At 40.9% G+C, this 18,461-nt stretch overlaps 1 protein-coding gene across 9 annotated transcripts in view; it reads right to left on the reverse strand.

Annotated features, from left to right (window-relative positions):
• Positions 1–6,196: 6,196 nt before the first annotated feature.
• Positions 6,197–18,461, reverse strand: part of LOC101015671 (putative RNA-binding protein Luc7-like 2) — a 67,419-nt gene continuing 55,154 nt past the window's right edge. For all 9 annotated transcript variants that reach the window (XM_021936326.2, XM_017957220.3, XM_017957219.3 and 6 more), the window contains 2 exons: positions 13,609–13,800; positions 6,197–9,170 (listed from right to left, as the gene is read on the reverse strand). In XM_021936326.2, the coding sequence (XP_021792018.1) occupies positions 8,993–9,170; positions 13,609–13,800 (370 nt within the window). In that variant the 3' untranslated portion in view covers positions 6,197–8,992. The remainder of the gene's footprint in view (positions 9,171–13,608; positions 13,801–18,461) is intronic.

Below are 18,461 nucleotides of genomic sequence, written 5' to 3' on the forward strand. Positions count from 1 at the left end.
TCAAAGACAGAGTCCCTCTCTGTCGACTGGGCTGGAGTGCAGCGGTGTGATCACAGCTCAATGCAGTCTCAACTCCTGGGTGCCAGTGATCCTCCTGCCTCAGCCTCCCAAGTAGCTGGGAGTACGGGCACAGGCCACTGTGCCTGGCTAGATTTTAAATATTTTGTAGAGACAGGATCTCCCTTTGTTGCCTGTGCTGGGCTCGAACTCCCGGGCTCAAGCAATCCTCCTGCCTTAGCCTCTCAAAGTGCTGGGATTACAAGTGTGAGGCACCGTGCCTGGTCAGGACTTATTTTTTTTTTTTTTTAAACATACATTTACAAACTTAAAACCATATCCACCTTTTTAAAAAACACCATATTCATGTCTCCTTTGATAAAAATAGAAATTAGATGTTTTAAAAGGTCCACAAGAGTCTGGTATACAGCCTGGGTTGAGAAGTTCTGACTTCAGAAATGCTTCCTGCGATTGCTTTTTAAAAATAGCTTCCAACCCTTTCTTTCACCAAGGTAAATTCTCATGAGTTTCAACCTTACTTTAGAGCGTATCTTTTGCTTTCTACAAGCAGAAGTTTAAAGAGAAGAGCTACACAGCAGGTTGGTCTGCATGGAATTCCTCTACTAGTCTCTTTCCACCACGCACTGCCAGCTATTGTTTGAAACTGACACTCAACATTACCACCAGCCCCAGCTTAGGCAGTGGAGCTTTTGAGGTCAGGCTCTGACTCAGGATGGCCTAGCGGATCTCTGGCCACAGAAGAGCAGCTCTGGATATTTGGTTTTTCAGTAGCTCAGGTGTGGGATGGGGGTCCCCAAACAAGGTCTTTCCCAGTTTTCCTGGCAATTCTGATGCTGGTTGGTGGTCCAGAAGCCATATTTTGAGCTACCCTGCCTAAAAGAGTCCATACTGCCAACAGGAAAAAAAAAAAAAAAAAAGTGTATATATTTTCAATCAGATTTACTGAGGCACAATGAAAAAAGTGCACCCATTTCAAGACTGCCTTTTGACAAATGTAGACACCCATGTAACCACTGCCAGTCAAAATATGGAAGATTTCCAACACGCAAGAAAGTTCCCTTGTATCCCTCTGCCGTCAATCCTTGGTCCTCCCTGAGCTCTGGCCCCAGGCAAACCTGCTTTCTGTCCCTAGAAACCACAGTTTTGCCTGTTCTAGGATTTCACATAAAGAGAATTGATTGTACAGTATGTGTACTCTTTTGTGTCTCATTCCTTTAGCTCAGCTTTTATTAGCTCAGCTTGTTGTAAAGGTATTCATGTTGCTGCTTGTGTCAGTAATCCCTTCCTTTGTAGGAATATATCACAATTTATCTTTTTTTTTTTTTTTTTTTTGTGAGGCAGGGTCTCACTCTATCACCCAGGCTGGAGTATAATGGTGCAATCCCGGCTCACTGCTGCAACCTCCACCCCCCAGGTTCAAGCGATTCTTCTGCCTCAGTCTCCCAAGTAGCTGGGATTATAGGCACCTGCCACCATGCCTAACTAATTTTGTATTTTTAGTAGAGACGGGGTTTCACCACGTTGACCAGGCTGGTTTCGAACTCCTGACCTCAAGTTATCCACCCGCTTCAGCCTCCCAAAGTGCTGGGATTAGAGGGGTGAGCCATCACGCCTGGCCTGTTTTATCTGCTTTCTAATTGATGGATATTTCTGCTCTTATGAATACAGCTGCTATGAATGTTCAAATACAAGTGTTTGGATGTAAGTCTTCATTTCTCTTGGGCACCAATGAGGACTGTTGGGCCATATGGTAAGGATATGCTTATTTGCAAAAAGCTGCCTGTTTTCCAAAATAGCTATACCCTGTAACACGACCACTAGCAAATGTGAGTTCCATTTGCTCCACATCTTCATTCACACTTAGTGCTGTCAGTCTTTTTACTTTTGGACATTCTAGTGGATGTATAATGGGATCTCATAGTTTTAACTTTTTTTTTTTTTTTTTTTTGAGATGGAGTTTCACTTTTGTTGTCCAGGCTGGAGTGCAACGGCATGATCTCGGCTCACCGCAACCTCCGCCTCCCGGGTTCAAGTGATTCTCCTGCCTCAGCCTCCCAAGTACCTGGGATTACAGGCATGCACCACCACACCTGGCTAATTTTGTATTTTTAGTAGAGACAGGGTTTTTCCATGTTGGTCAGGCTGGTCTCCAACTCCCGACCTCAAGTCATCTGCTCACCTCAGCCTCCCAAAGTGCTGGGATTACAGGAATTAGCCATCACGCCCGGCAGTTTTAACTTTCATTTCATAATGACTGATGATGTTGATTCTTCTTTGATGTGCTCATTGGCCATTTGAATATTTTTTTTTTTTTGTGATTCTGATTCAGAATGTTTACAGATCGTATTTTGAGGAACCCTGCCTTAAAAACACCAATATATATGGCCTCCAGAAAATAACAATGTAAAGTGATGATTTATTTACTTATTTTTTGAGACAGGGTCTTGCTCTGTCACCTAGGCTGAAGTGCAGTGGCAAAATCAGCCCACTGCAACCTCCACTTCCAGGATTAATGCAATTCTCGTGCCTCAGCCTCCTGAGTAGCTGCAACTACAGGTGTGCACCACCATACCTGGCTAATTTTTGTATTTTTAGTAGCAATGGGGTTTCACCATGTTGGCCCGGCTGGTCTTGAACTCCTGAGCTCAGGTGATCCACCCACCTCAGCCTGGGATTACAGGCGTGAGCCACCACGCCTGGCCTAAAGTGATTATTTAAATGGAAAATCTAAGAGTTCCTCCCCCAACTTTGTGAAAATTTTCAAAAATACACAAAAGTTGAAAAACCAATGATCTACTTAGATCTAACAGTGAACAATTTGTTATACTTGCTCTGCATATGTGTTTAGCAAATTGTTGAACCATTTGAAAGCCACAGACATCCAGATGCTTCATCCTTAAATACTTTAGCACTTATCTCCTAAGAGTATTTTTCTGTGTAATTGTAATTCCACCATTATACCTAATAAAATTAGCAATAAATTCATATTCAATCCATATCCTAATTTCTCCAGTTATTCCAGCCTTTTAAACAAACATCCAATCAGAGTTCAAGCCCTTTTACTGATTATCATCTCTTCAGTCTCCTTTATATTTCATTACCCAGTAGATTTTTGTATTGATTTCAAGCAATTTGTATTAAACTTTCTGAACAAAAACTTCAAGAAATCAAAAAATGTAACTGGCCAGGCAGGGTGGCTCATGCCTATACTCCCAGCACTTTGGGAGGCCAAGGTGGGAGGATCCCTTGAGCTCAGGGGTTTGAGACTAGCCTGGGAAACATGGCGTGATCCCATCTCTGCAAAAAAAAATTTAAAAATTAAAAAAAAAATTAGCTGAGTGGGAGGGTGGTGGGTGGGGCTGGGCTATTCAAGAGGCTGAGGCAGGAGGATTACTTGAGCCCAGGAGGTCAAAACTGTAGTAAGCCATGTGCACCATTGCACCCCAGCCTGGACAACATGGTAAGACCCTGTCTAAAACAAAAAACAAAAAATGGTAACTCCTATATACCATGTTATTTGGATAACTACAGGTTTATCTGTTACAATCAGCTTGAGATACTATGAGACTAGAATAAAAGGTGCTGGAAATAGGACAGTACTTGCAGTTATCATCCTGCTTCATTCATTTCAGTCCTTTTTGTGATGGACATTTCTGTTGCTCCCTTCTTGCCACTCCCAGCTGAGACCTACCTATCACAAAACTTTATGCCAGGAAGAGCCTTGGACTTAGAATCAAAAAGCTGTCGGCTGACTGTGTCCTATTAGTCACTCAGCATGGCTCAGCTTCCTACTCTGGAAAACAGGCATGATGGTGATAGAATATGGTCCCTTCAAATAACCACAGGATTGCTGTACAAATCAAATGAAATCGTGTGGGTTAACTTATGTTGGGCACAATGAGGCACTTCATTAATTCATTCCACATTCGAGCATCGTCTACGTAGGTCTTTGTGCCAGGGACAGAGATGTGAGAAGGCGGCTGCGAGAGGTCCTGGGAAAAGTTGCCCTGCTTTTAAGAGACACAAGATGGAATGGTTTCTCTTCATATGGATATAGGGCTCAGGTGCTAGTCCAAGATATGGAGCTGGCATGCAACTCAATCACATGAGCTGCTAAGGTCCCTTCAGAGTTTAAGCCCATTTGAGCGTATTTTCTTTTACAGGTGGCCAACAGCATCCAGACAGGTGTGAACAGCATTTGAGACTTGAAGAATCAGTCTCCCAAAGGATCGTCAGAGCAGATTTTGATGCTGGCACCTTTGACTTCTGCTTGGCTGGCCCCATCTCTTGGATCCTTGCTTGACTGACAGCCCAATTCTGTGAGTCTCAATGCCTTGCTTCAGCCTAAACCCTCCAATGCTGGCCATTAGCTTGTTCTGATCCCCAGATATGCCTACAGACCCCAAACCTCTAACACCCTGTTTCTGCTGCTACCTGGAGAACATGCAGGTGTGCTGCCTGCTGACCCTAGAGCCTGCAAGGCCCCACTCACGCATGGCCCCAGTACTACTCTGCTGACAGAACCCTGCCTGCTCTCCCCTACTTAGCCTCTGCCTAGGGAAACCCTTGTTCTCTCAGTTCTCTAACCTTTCCTAACTCCCCTGAGGGAGAAAATGCTTTTTCAAATAACAGGCAGTACAGAGAAAAGTACTGAGAAAGGGCAACTTTGTATTGCCTTATTTATACCCCAGGAAATTTTAATTATCAACAGTCAAGATATAAAATCATGATGTAGACCGAGGCAGGCAGATCGCTGGGGCTCAGGAGTTGGAGATGAGCTTTGCCAACACGATGAAACCCTGTCTCTTAGACTACAACTAGCCAGGAATGGTGGTGGTATACGCCTGTCGTCCCAGCTACTCAGGGGCCTGAGGTAAAAGATCGCCTGAGCCCAGCATGTTGATGAGACTGTAGTGAGCCGAGCTTGCGCCACTGCACACCAGCCTGGGCAACAGAGTGAGACCCTGTCTTAAAAAAGAAAAAAAAGAAAAAACAAACCCTACAGCATTTATTTGAAAAAAACTTAAAAAGTAGATAACCATTACCTAAAAACCATTTTTGAAAGAAAATCAGTATTACATCAAATAGCTTCTGCTTTTTCAGATACAAAACAGACAAGAATGTGTTTGAAAATATTTAAGTCAGTATAGCATGTGGTAGTGAACTAATGCTGGAGGTTCCTGGCTGTGTTTGCTGGTCTTGCGTTGGAGGCAGGCACTCAACTAGCCCAGGGCAGCAGGTAATTTACCAGTTGAAAGGACGTTTCAATGGTTTCACAACTGGGATAGCCGTAACAGCGGAACACCCACATTAGGTATGTGTGTTTTTTTTTTTAGATATGTAATATTTGCTTAGAATTTTAAAGCTAAAAAATCAGTAAATGGGCTGGATGTGGTGGCTCATGCCTGTAATCTCAGCACCTTGGGAGGCTGAGGTGGGAGAATTGCTTGAGCCCAGGAGTTGGAGACCAGCCTGGGCAATAAAGCAAGACTCCATCTCTACATTTTTTTTTTTTTTTTAGATGGGAGTTTTACTCTTGTCGTCCAGGCTGGAGTGCAGTGGCGCCATCTCAGCTCACTGCAACCTCTGCCTCCAGGGTTCAAGTGATTCTCCTGCCTCAGTCTCTGGAGTAGCTGGGATTACAGGTATGTGCCACCATGCCCAGCTAATTTTGTTTGGTTTTTTTTTGAGACGAAGTCTCACTCTGTTGCCCAGGCTGGAGTATCTCGGCTCACTGCAGCCTCTGCCTCTGCCTCTTGGGTTCAAATGATTCTCGTGCCTTAAGCCTCCCAAATAGCTGAGACTACAGGTGTGTGCTACCACACCCGGCTACTTTTCTTTCTTTTTTTTTTTTTTTTTAGTAGAGATGGGGTTTCACCATGTTGGCCAGGCTGGTCTTGAACTCCTGACCTCAAGTGATCCGCCTGCCTCGGCCTCCCAAAATGCTGATATTACAGACATGAATCACCACACCCGGCTTGTACAAATACTTTTCTAATTAGCTGGGCATAGTGGTACGTGCCTGTAATTCCAGCACACTGGGAGGGTGAAGTGGGAAGATCATTTGTGCCCAGGACATTGAGGTTGCAGTGAACTAAGATCATGCCACTGTGCTCTAGCTTGGTGACATAGCAAGACCTTGTATTAAAACAAAACAAAACAAAAAAAACTATAAACATTTAACAATTATAACCAGCATTTATTTGAAAAAACTTAAATGATATACATAACCATTACCTAAAAACCATTTTGAAAGAATTTACTACATCAAATGGCAAAAGTATTCGTGGAAATTGTAATGCATACTTGGTGATGGCTCAAAAGGCCAATGTTGAAAGTTATCACTAAAAATAGATTCTTAAAATGTAACATGGAGGGGAAAGAGGGAACTTGGAAAAGATAAAGGTATATTGGTTTTAGGTCTAATAATCACAGGTAAAGTCTTTGTTTAAAACACAAGCCTGGCAGGGGTAGGGTGGGGAGGGTTGCTCATGCCTTATACTCCCAGCACTTTGGGAGGCCGAGGTGGGCAGATCACCTGAGGCCAGGAGTTCGAGACCAGCCTGGGCAACATGGTGAAACCCTGTCTCTACTAAAAATACAAAAATTAGCCAGGCGTGGTGGTGCACGTCTGTAATCCTAGCTACTTGGGAGGCTGAGGCAGGAGAACTGCTTGAACCCAGGAGGCAGAGGTTGCAGTGAGCTGAGATTGCACCATTGCACTCCAGCCTGGGCAACAAGAGTGAAACTCCATCTCAAAAAAAAATAAAATAAATTTTAAAACGTACCTATTAAAGGAGGCTTTTTTCCTTAGTTTTAGTTGGTGTTGATAAGCTCAGCAAAGGAGCTTTAGGGTAATACTTGATGACAGCAAAATGAAGGAAACCTTACTGAAGGTAAAAACCTAGCAAAACATTCCCCAGAGGAACAAAAGTTTTTTGCAAATACGACATACTTAGTTCTGCTTTCTACCAGTCACTAACACAGAAAGACCAAAAACTGTGTAAGAGATAGTGATATTAAGATTTGAGATTTTATTCTAATTCAGTGGCATCAATCATGTAAAGAGCCATGCAGTTGAAGTGGTCCAGTGTGGCATGCAGCCCCGCAGTGACGGTGCACTTCATGCCCTGTTCGTGCTGGGGCAGCCTGTACCACCTAGAAACCACAACTGCAGTAACCACTGATACACAGACCTGTGTTACTTCTACAAGTGTTCCATTCCAACTGTATATATGCTTTAGAGTTCAAAATCTAAGTCCAGATACACTATTATAATGGGCCAGGTCCCAGACATTCTTCCTCACACCAACCAGTTAGTCCTTTTGATTTTACTCCAAACCCCAATGTATGAAATCCGAAGTGCTTGTAAGGATTTAGAACAGCACAGACTACCAGGAACAAAGCAGATACAAAACATTTCTCAGCAACCAAAAATAAAAGAAGGGAAACGGGCCACTGAGGCAGATGGGTCTCTCAGATTAAATGTCATATAAATTGCATGTGTGGAACCAAATCCAGCAGAAAACCCTCAGTTAATGAGGCATAGCTTGGTAAATTGGGAACTTGATGAGGGTTTTTTTTTTTTTTTTAATGTAATCTGGTATCACTTAGAATGGCCTTAGTTTCCCATTCTCTCACCACCTTCACACAGGCCCACATGCCTGTGACATCAAATCTGTCAAATTTGGGGACGAAGGACATTAACAGTTCTTGAAAGGTGACCTTACCCACAGATACTAATTTCATTACTTAAGGAATTTTTCTTCCTCAGAATTTCTAGAATCACAAGTGATACCTGCCAAGTACAGTTTAAGTTACTAGTAGATATACACCTCTTCAATGCAGAAACTTAAGTCTCATTATGTTGGTTACATATACTGTTTTTATTTGGGTTTGTTGAATGAGAATAAAAACACCCCGGTTTCTTCTGCAGGTCCAGTCCTTCTCTCTAATGGTCATTACAAACAACCCTTAAGTGGCTGGAATATAGTCAGCAAGGGGCCCACGTGAACAGCTCATCTGGAATCTTTGCAAGTACATATTTATGTCCTTTGGTGCCTTGCACAGTAAGGCACTGTTAATGATGTAACAGAATAGAGGAAATGCCCACAGCAAATAGTTCTAGTGACAATTTACTAGACAAGTTACAGTTTAATAATGGTGGTGGTGATTGTTTCTTTCATTTTATTATTTTTTACAATAAGGGTGTAGCCTTTATACTCCACACACACAAAATAAAACAAGTGCTTATTACGAAAAGAGTCCCTGCCCCCACCCCCCAAGAACATCCTGAACATAGCAATTCAACAGAACAGAAAAATCAAGACAAGTTTGATTTCAAAATTTCAATAAAAAAGCAAAAGTATGTAATGCAACAGCTGTTCAACTTCCAACTCTAAATAGGCACCATTAAACAAACCCCAGTATTTTAAATTTCTCCGGCACACATTCCAGGATCAATGCTCTGAACTGTAATCAGCTAGTAATTCATAACAGGAATACAGCCTTAGAATGGAAGCTATATTGCTTCCCTGCCCCCTTTCTCTTACAATTGGAGAGTGTAGGTATTAAGGGATACAAAGTCAGAGGAAGAAGAATTAAAAAGAAAAATGCCCAAAGCTGCAGCTGTTTGGACTAGGAAGACAGCATTTTACAAACGTTCAAAAAATCCCAAGGCAAGTAACACAATTTGTTCACTATCACTCTTACTTGAAAGAATAAAGAGATCAGCATCTTATTATATAAAACTGTACTTTCAGAACTGTATTACAGGTTCACCAGAAACTATGGATGTAGTTTTAGGCATCATCAAGGAAAACAGGTTCAGTTCAGATAAAGTTAGATACTGTACATCTAGCCTAGCTGGATCTGGTGTCTGGATCTGCTCACTGTCGCCCTGAACAGCTGTGAACTAAACAATAGTACGTAACTCCATAGGAAGCTTAAGGATTGAAGAAATGTACACAGCTAGTTAGATCTCCCCTGCTTCGCGCTCTTCAGAGCTCCTCCTGTCTTCTGATCTGCCATTAGCACTCTCATAGGACCGCTTCTTATCTTTCCGATCTCTGTCACGAGGTGATCTGTCTCTTGAACTCCTGTCTCTGTCACATGATGCTAAGTCTTGGTCTCTGAATCTTTCTTTTGAGGATCTGAAAAATATTAATTTGAGGAGCAAAATATGTTGGGTAACCCAAAAACCCAAATTAAAGAATAGGATAAATATTAAGCTCTTGATAGCTGAAGATATATAGAAGAATATACCCATGACAGAGGAGTCAGTTTTCTGACCAAATACTGAGCACTACCATAGCTGATAAGGGCATTAAAACAAGAAGACGGGTGAAAACAAATAGTTGAGGGTCAGAAGGCTAAAATAATTTCTTACAGGCTACTCTCATTATCTCAGAGACAACAGAGTTTCTCCAATTCATAAAGGTATTTCAATATAAAAACTACTACATAGATAATAGCTTTAAAAAGTGAAAGAAAGGTATTGTCTAAATTTTAAAATGGCTTAGAATAGGGGCCAGATGGTGACTATCTGGGGTGCTGCAGGTCCATGCAATCTTTGTGGCAGTGTTCTGTTCTTTTTAGAATGTAAAAACCATCCATAGCTTGCTGGTTGTACAGGCTGCCGGCCAGATTTGGCCTATCGGCAACAGTTTGCCAACACCTGACTTAGATAAGAGAACTACTCAATTATTAATATGAATTTAAATAACCACTTTAAAAAATCGACTCATACTGAGTTAGCTTATTCAACCAACAAGGGGAAATAAAAAAAGACAAAGATGCTCACACTAATAAATCTTGATTAGCCGTAACTGTTTACTACCTTCTCCATTCCCATACCCAACTTCAATAAAAAAAAAAAAAAAAAAGAAAGGTGTAAATAATAACAATCAGAAGGAAAACCAAGCATATTATGGAATCAGAATAAACATGGAATCTTCTATACTTCCAACACCTAAAATCCAACAAATTACATTTATTTGGTTCTTTACAGGTGACACAGTACTTTTACATAATTATCTCACTCAACCCATATTCAAAATTAGGATCTGAGGCACTACCAAGAACCTGAATAATTAATACTTTCAGGAAAATAAAAAATATGACTGTTCAGTTTTAGAAATATAGTTGAGGGTTAAACAAAAAAAGGTTCTAAAATAATGTAAACTTTGAATATTCTACTTAATGTTTTAATAAACTTAATTTTAAAATGATATAAAAAGACTGGGCACAGTGGCTCACACCTGTAATCCCAGCACTTTGGGAGGTCAAGGCGGGCTGATCACTTGAGGTCAGGAGTTCGACACCAGCCTAGCCAACATAGTGCAACCCCGCCTCTACATAAAATACAAAAAATTAGCTGGGTGTGGTGGTGCGCACCTGTAGTCCCACTTACTCGGGAGGCTGAGGCAGGAGATTCACTTGAACCTGGGAGGCGGAGGCTGCAGTGAGTGAGCACAGATCGCATCACGGCACTCCAGCCTGGGTGACAGGGCGACACTCCATCTCCAAAAAAAAAAAAAAAAAACCCACAAATCACAGTGCCAAGTCTACTGATTCCATGTCTACATCAGTCCTATCCATAGCCTTTGTTGGAATAAAATATGAAAAGAGACGGTAAAAATGATACCTAAAAAGACACTAGGTGCTAAACAGTCCCAGAGATCAGTAATAATAACTGAAAAACTATGATTATCAACTACTATGTCCCACACATAAGTGGTTTCCATATACTATTTTATTCAAACTGCCAATAATCTTAAAGCAGGTATTCTTACTATCTCCACTTAGTAGATGGGGAAAGACAGGTGAGATAATTAAATTACTTAGCCAAGGCAGGACGTGGTGGCTCACGCCTGTAATCCCAGCACTTTGGGAGGCCAAGGCGGGTGGATCACCTGAGGTTGGGAGTTCGAGACCAGCCTGGCCAACATGGTGAAACCCTGTCTCTACTAAAAATACAAAAATTAGCCAGGTGTGGTGGCCCGGGCCTGTAATCCCAGCTACTTGGGAGGCTGAGGCAGGAGAATCGCTTGAACCTGGGAGGCAGAGGTTGCAATGAGCCAAGATCGTGCCACTGCCCTCCAGCCTGGGTGACAGAGAGAGAATCTTGTCTCAAAAAAATAAACTACTTAGCCTAAACCAATGAACCCAAGTAATCTGACTTTGGAGTCTGCACTAAACATGTCTGAACAGAGCAAAAAGAAAGATGCAAATGGTCCTCATTTACACGGGGTACTATTGCCAGGAAGAGGTCACAAAGACAATCTACTTATATCAGAGACCAGTATTCTACAGTAGGGAAAGGAGAACAGCAAAACATAAAAGGCTTTCAATAAGAACTTTTACCTTGAAAAATTAAACCCAAATATGTAGCGATAACTTGATGTTGTATGAAATACCAAGTTTTAATAATTATCTGGTAATTTTTAGTAAAAACAAAGAATGATGCTTTAGAAGAGAATAATTTCAATTCAAAGATGAGAAAGTGCTCGAGAAAAGCAAAACTTTTAATAGTTTTACAAAAATAATCCTCCTTATGAACATGCTGACATCTTAGATATGATCATGTATCATGTATGGTGGAAAAATTCCTATACAACTTCATAAACGCAGGAAGCATCAGGGACTAAACACAATCTCAGATGAGGGGACTTCACACCCATCCTTCCCATACCCACCACCAATAAAGACATTTAAGAGTTCAGCAACAACAATGACAATTGGGCAGATTGACACAAGAAAATGTCTAAACCTTCCATCACCTAGCAGGATAATTCTGAAAATTCATTGTGCAGATAAGACAGGTAACTTTTTAAAAAATGCTTATTTCTGAACACTGCACTGAGGGTGGACCCCCAAAATCAGTTTCAAGAGCGTGAGATAAGAGGCCTACAAATCACTCTGTCCTTTACAAACTCCCTGCTCATTCTCTGCATTTGCCTAGGATATTCACTCTATATGAAGTATCTTTTTCCTAGCTGATTCTACTTGTTCAAATTTTATCGATTACCTGAAGCCATTTTTGATTACTTTGTTATTTGCCTCATCTGAACTCTCGGATCATTTACTCTATGATATGCAGTTCAGCACTTTGTAACATGTGGTAGTCTTATGCCAGTCTAATTATTGTCAAAGATGTAGATCCTGTGTTCTAACTCACATAGGAATTTTTTTTTTTTTTTTTTTTTTTTTTTTGAGAGACGGAGTCTCGCTCTGTCACCCAGGCTGGAGTGCAATGGTGCGATCCTGGCGCACTGCAACCTCCACCTTCAGGTTCAAGCGATTCTCCTTCCTCAGCCTCCTGAGTAGCTGGGATTACAGGCATGCGCCACCATGCCCAGCTAATGTCTGTATTTTAGTAGAGACGGGGTTGGTTGGCCAGGCTGGTCTTGAGCTCCTGATCTCAAGTGGTACACCCATCTCGGTCTCCCAAAGTGCTGGGATTATAAACATGTGCCACTGTGCCCGGCCTCACATAGGAAACTTCTTAGAGCAACTTAAAGTTGTTCAACTATGTTATATGTCTTTCTTATGTTTTACTAAGTCTACTACGGTAAAACATATACAATTATTATTAAAATCACCTTAAGGACTACTAAAAACAAGGCCAGAATATAAGAAATAAAATATTGAGAGCCTATTAACAAACTCAGCTTGTGAGTGATTTCAGGGAATGGAAAGTTGAGTCAAAAAAAGGAAAGATTTTAACAGCTTTCTGTGGATTTTATTATAGATTTTATGTGGAGTAATCCACAGAATATGTAAGACTAGTAGGTACTAGGCACTCAAAAAATGTTTATCATACATATACTTTTGAATAGTTGTCAAGAAAAAAGCAATTTTAAACATGGCTTACATTACACAGAAATTACCTGGTTTAAGGGCCATCATGTGACCTGAGAAGTTTTGAGAGCTTGATCTATACAGACTGAATGCTAAACTCTTCTACCACATTATAATCCTTTGTCTATTCTTAATAGACATTCAAGTCCTCAAACATACCTTACCCTATGCCTGCACCTTTTGAATGTTCTCATTAAACCAAGGAAGTCTTGGAACTTCCTTAAGATTACGAGTCTGCCTTGCCAAGCTAAAGGTATGTAACAATACATATCTATAGTGCAGATAAAACAAGAATATACTAGAATGTGTCTGCTCTGAAAAAGCATCCCAGCTCAAATAAGTTTAGAAAACAATAAATCAAAGCTAAACAACTCTTTTAATGAAAGGACTTCTCAGAGCCCCTAATTTGCTGATTCATACTAAGGGCATTGGTATTTAATATTATTTACCTGTAAAGAACTTTTTTCCAAGACACACTAACCAGAGAAAAGCAATAACCTCTGCACATATTGGTTCCAATTTCTTGCTCTGGCTCATAAGTATATTCTTTCAAAACTACCCATATAATCACAGAAAAACGTTGTACACCCACACACAAATGTGTACATATTACCAGATGCAAAAGTTTCAAACCAATAATCTGAACTCTAAACATAAGCAACATAAGTAAACATAAACAACTCTAAAACATTAAGGGAGCTCCATATCCTCTGATTGACACATCAATACCTCCTCTTGGATCGTTCTCTGCTCCTATCTCTAGAACTGTGCCGACTTCTCTGGTGGCTACGGCTGCGGCTACGGCTGCTGGAGCGGGACCTGTGGCGATGGCGCTTCTCCCGAGATTTGGATCGAGTTCTCCTCTTGCGTTCACGTGACATGGAGCGAGATCGATGTCTGCGATGCTCTCTGGACCTGGATCTACCAGACAAGATTAGATTTTGTTTTTATCTTTGTAATTACTACATTTCTCATTTATTAAAGGCTTTTATTTAAAGAGAAACTTTTTTTCAGTAGTCTTAATGTCAATTATATTCCAAGTCAGCTAAATCTACACTAAATTGCTGGTGTGTTAATAACTACATACTAGAATTCAAAATAAAACTTAAGGCCGGGCGCGGTGGCTCAAGCCTGTAATCCCAGCACTTTGGGAGGCCGAGATGGGCGGATCACGAGGTCAGGAGTTCAAGACCATCCTGGCTAACACGGTGAAACCCCGTCTCTACTAAAAACTACAGAAAAACTAGCCGGGCGAGATGGTGGGCGCCTGTAATCCCAGCTGCTCGGGAGGCTGAGGCAGGAGAATGGCGTAAAAACCCGGGAGGCGGAGCTTGCAATGAGCTGAGATCCGGCCACTGCACTCCAGCCTGGGCGACACAGCGAGACTCCGTCTCAAAAAACAAAACAAAACAAAACAAAACAAAACAAAACAAAACAAAAAAAAAACAAACAAAATAAAACTTAATTCTCAGCCAGGCGCCGTGGCTCACATCTGTAATCCCAACCCTTTGGGAGTCTGAGGCAGGAGGATCGCTTGAGCTCAGGATTTTGAGAGCAGCCTAGGCAACATGGCAAAACTCTGTCTCTATAAGACATACAAAAATTAGCTGGGCACAGAGGCACGTGCCTGTAGTTCCAGCTACTCAGGAAGCTGAGGTGGGAGGATCACTTGAGCCAGGGAGGTCAAGGCTGCTGTAATGACCTGTGATCACACTGCTGCAGTCCAGCCTGGGCAACAGAGTGAAATTCTGTCTCAAAAACAAAAACAAGACACTGATAATTCTCAGAGATCAATCAGTAATGTATAAATTTATATCAGAAATAGTTTTTCAAGTGAAAGCAACTTTCGAACCACTACTACATGCCAGGGACTATATTATCTAGATGTGTTATGAATTTAATTGCACTTAAATATCTTGAACATTTTTTGTATTCTCTAGAAATTAAATATGTACCTGACAGACCTGGATAGAAGAGAAGAGATGAGGAAGCATACGTCAGGATAAATTACTCTCTCTCTCAATTAGAAAGGTGAGATAACCATAGAAATACGTTTTTAATGCCCACAATATGCATGCCTAGTCACAGTGTAATCAAAACAGAGTAAGGGCCAGGGGTGGTAGCTCACGCCTTTAATCCCAGCACTTTGGGAGGCTAAGGCAGGATGATCACCCAAGCCTGGGAAGTCAAGGCTACAGTGAGCTGTGTTCACACCACTGCATTCCAGCCTGGGCAATAGAGAGCAAGAAAAAACACAGTAAGACAGTTCTCTATTCAAGGAGCAAAGAGTTTGGGAGAAAGAAAACTTGCGAAAATCATTTTTGAAAACTTGACTCAGATTGCAATAACAAAATGTATTTCTAATGAATACACAGAAATAGAGAAACAAAAAACATTCTGAAAACCCAGAAGATCTACGATCAAGGTGCTGGCAAAATAAAAACATTTTTTGAAAAGAAACCCACAAGGTGTAAGACACTTTTATAGCCTCCACCAGGTCACAAACTAACTTGTGGGGTCGGTGGGGGTGCGTGGGGAGGGTGGAAATGGCATGCAGAGGACATAAACATTTGACGGGAAACAAAGGCATGCAATTTTGTTAGAAGAATCACTTTATGATGGAAATGTTCTCAACTGGATTATGGTGATAGTGCACAGCTTTAAATTTGCTAAAAAATCACTGACTTCAGAGTAAATCATTTTTAATACCTCAATAAAACTGTTAAATTTAAGTCACTTTAAGAATGTGGGGTTTGCTCATAATTTGATACAGCAAGTTCAAAATCGTATTATACATATGAGATAGTTTACAAATACAGTTTATGTTCAACTGATTGTTATAAACAATGCTTAAAGACATTCAGCTTATATCAACATTACAGTCAAACAAAGGTACATGACATGGATGTAGTTTTAGCCACTCTTAAAAGGAGTATTTCTGGCTGGGTACAGTAGCTTGTGTCTGTAATCCCAGCACTTTGGGAGGCCACAATGGGAGGATTGCTTAATCCTTAAACGGAAGGAGTTCAAGACCAGCCTGGGCAACATAGGGAGACTCCATATCTACAATAAATTTTTAAAAATTAGCTGGACATGGTGGCACACCCCTGTGGTCCCAGCTACTCAGGACAGAGCGAGACCCTGTCTCAAAAACAAAATTAAAACAAAAACAAAACGTATTTCCACAGCTGAAATAATTCCAAAAGGAAGCAGAGGGAAAAGATATAAAACTCAATATAAGTTTTATCAGATTATATTTCGTTTAACCACTCATTTTGAGTTATTAATGAATGCTTTTTCTTCCAATGTGTAACTTTATTCATCTTTTAAAAAATTCTAGGTAATTTTTTCATCCAAAAAATATTCACTAGGTATTTTTGCACTGTTCTAGGTACTACGGGAGGTTGAGAAGCAAAATAAAGTTCTTGAACTAAACTTAGTGCTTATACTATAGAAAGGGATCTATACAGGTTTGTAGGCAGTAAATAAAGGTATGTCAGGTGGTTAAAAAAAAAAAAAAAAATTAGCAGGGCATGGTGGTGCGTGCCTGTAATCCTAGCTACTAGGGAGCCTAAGGCAGGAAAATCACTTGAACCTGGGAGGTGGAGGTTGCAGTGAGCTGGCATCGCGCCACTGCACTTCAGCCTGGGTGACAGAGCAAGACTCCATCTCAAAAAGAATTAAAAGAGGTATTACACAGGGTGGAGAAAGAGAAAAGAGTGGAAATATTTATACGGAATAAGCAGGGAAGGCTTTTCTGATAGGGTGGCACTGAAGCAAAGCTAAAAGAAGAAAGGCAACAAGTGAATCAGCCATCTCAGAGAGGAGTGCTTCAGGCTGAGGGAACACAGATGCAAAGTCCCTGAGGTGGGAAAAAGCTCAGCATATCGAAGGAAAAGACCAGTGTGGCTGGAATGAAGTGAGCAAAAGGAAGTAACATCAGGGTCTTACAGGCAGGATGACCAGATACTTTTATCATTCAAACCAGAAGGCTCTGAATAAGTTACTGAGTGTAATGAGAAGCTATTAATACATATTCTGAGATAAAAGACATAAACCAGAACTATCCCAGGGCAGTTTGGGCTATGCCAAGCTTGTCCAACCTGCAGCCTCCAAGCCGCATGCTGCCCAGGATGGCTTTGAATACAGCCCAACACAAATTTGTAAACTTTCTTAAAATATTCTGAGATTTCTTTGCTATTTTTTTTTTTCAGCTCATCAGTTATCATTAGTGTATCTGATGTGTGGCCCAGGGAAGCCAAAAGATGAGACACCCCAGACCACACCGTCACTCTATGTAAAAGCTTTGGTAAAGATGTTAACTTCTCTTATGAATGAGATGAAAAACCTTTGGAGAGTCAGAGGGCTGACGTGATGTATTTCATTTTTTTAAAGGGCTTATCCTGGCTGATGTGTGAAAAATAGAATGAGGTGAAGAAGGGGAGTGGGCAAGCACAGAGAAGTAAGGAGCCCAGTTACAAACGTACTATCTAGGTAACTGGACTAGAGGAGTAGAAATTAAATATCTGGCCCAAATACCTAAAGATGTTCTATGTGCAATACTTTATGTTTTCAACAAAGGGACCAGCTTATATTAATCAAACAGTAAACAAGAACAGTATCACAGTTTAATGTTTCTACTTACCATGCTAGATCAGAGAAATTCACCAATAATAGAAATTAACGGACACAACAGGCCCCACTTATTAATGTTCTTTAGTTTTTCTGTGTTTTAGGCAGAAACACCATTGAAAGATTTAGCTAACAGAACCATAAGTTTTTTGTTTTTCTTTTCTTTTTTTTTGAGACAGTCTCACTGTCACCCAGGCTGGAATGCAGTGGCACAATCTCGGCTTACTGTAACCTCCACCTCCTGGGTTCAAATGATTCTCCTGCCTCAGCCTCTCAAGTAGCTGGGATTACAGGGACCTGCCACCACATCCGGCTAATTTCTGCATTTTTAGTAGAGACGGAGTTTCGCCATGTTGGCCAGGCTGGTCTCAAACTCTTCACTTCAGGTGATCAGCCTCCCAAAGTGCTGGGATTATAAGCGTGAGACACTGCGCTCAGCCAGGTTTTTCCTTCATAAAAACAAATTCTCTACTTTTTAGGGAAAAGTTCTTGGGAAATTGTCTCTAGAGCTGAGAACTCAGAAGATTTCTAAAAGAAGATGTGATCTGAACAAGAGGAATGGTAGAATTTGGAAAAGACTGAGAAAGGGCATTCTAGGTGGGATTGGATCTATGAAGAAAAGCTCAACGACTGGAATGAGAGTGGCAAGTGAAGAATTGAGAAAGAATGATGTAAATACAACACATTTCCCTGCCTTTCTCAGACCAAAAAAATGTATCACCAACTAGCAAAAACGATAAAGAAAGGTTTCAAACCCCAAATATTAATGCTGAAAGTCAAAATAAAGTATTGTCTTGCTCCTTAAGGCTGCAAATGCCTCCGAAAGCTTTCTGTGATCACTGTATAAAGGAATGGGTAATAAACTCACATAAAGTCAAGACTGCAGGGTATACTCAACATTTTGGTTTTGCTTAACCTATCAATCAAAATTTTCTCCAACTATTAACCTA

Source organism: Papio anubis, chromosome 4, assembly GCF_008728515.1.
Source record: "Papio anubis isolate 15944 chromosome 4, Panubis1.0, whole genome shotgun sequence".
In the NCBI taxonomy this organism is placed as follows: domain Eukaryota; kingdom Metazoa; phylum Chordata; class Mammalia; order Primates; family Cercopithecidae; genus Papio; species Papio anubis.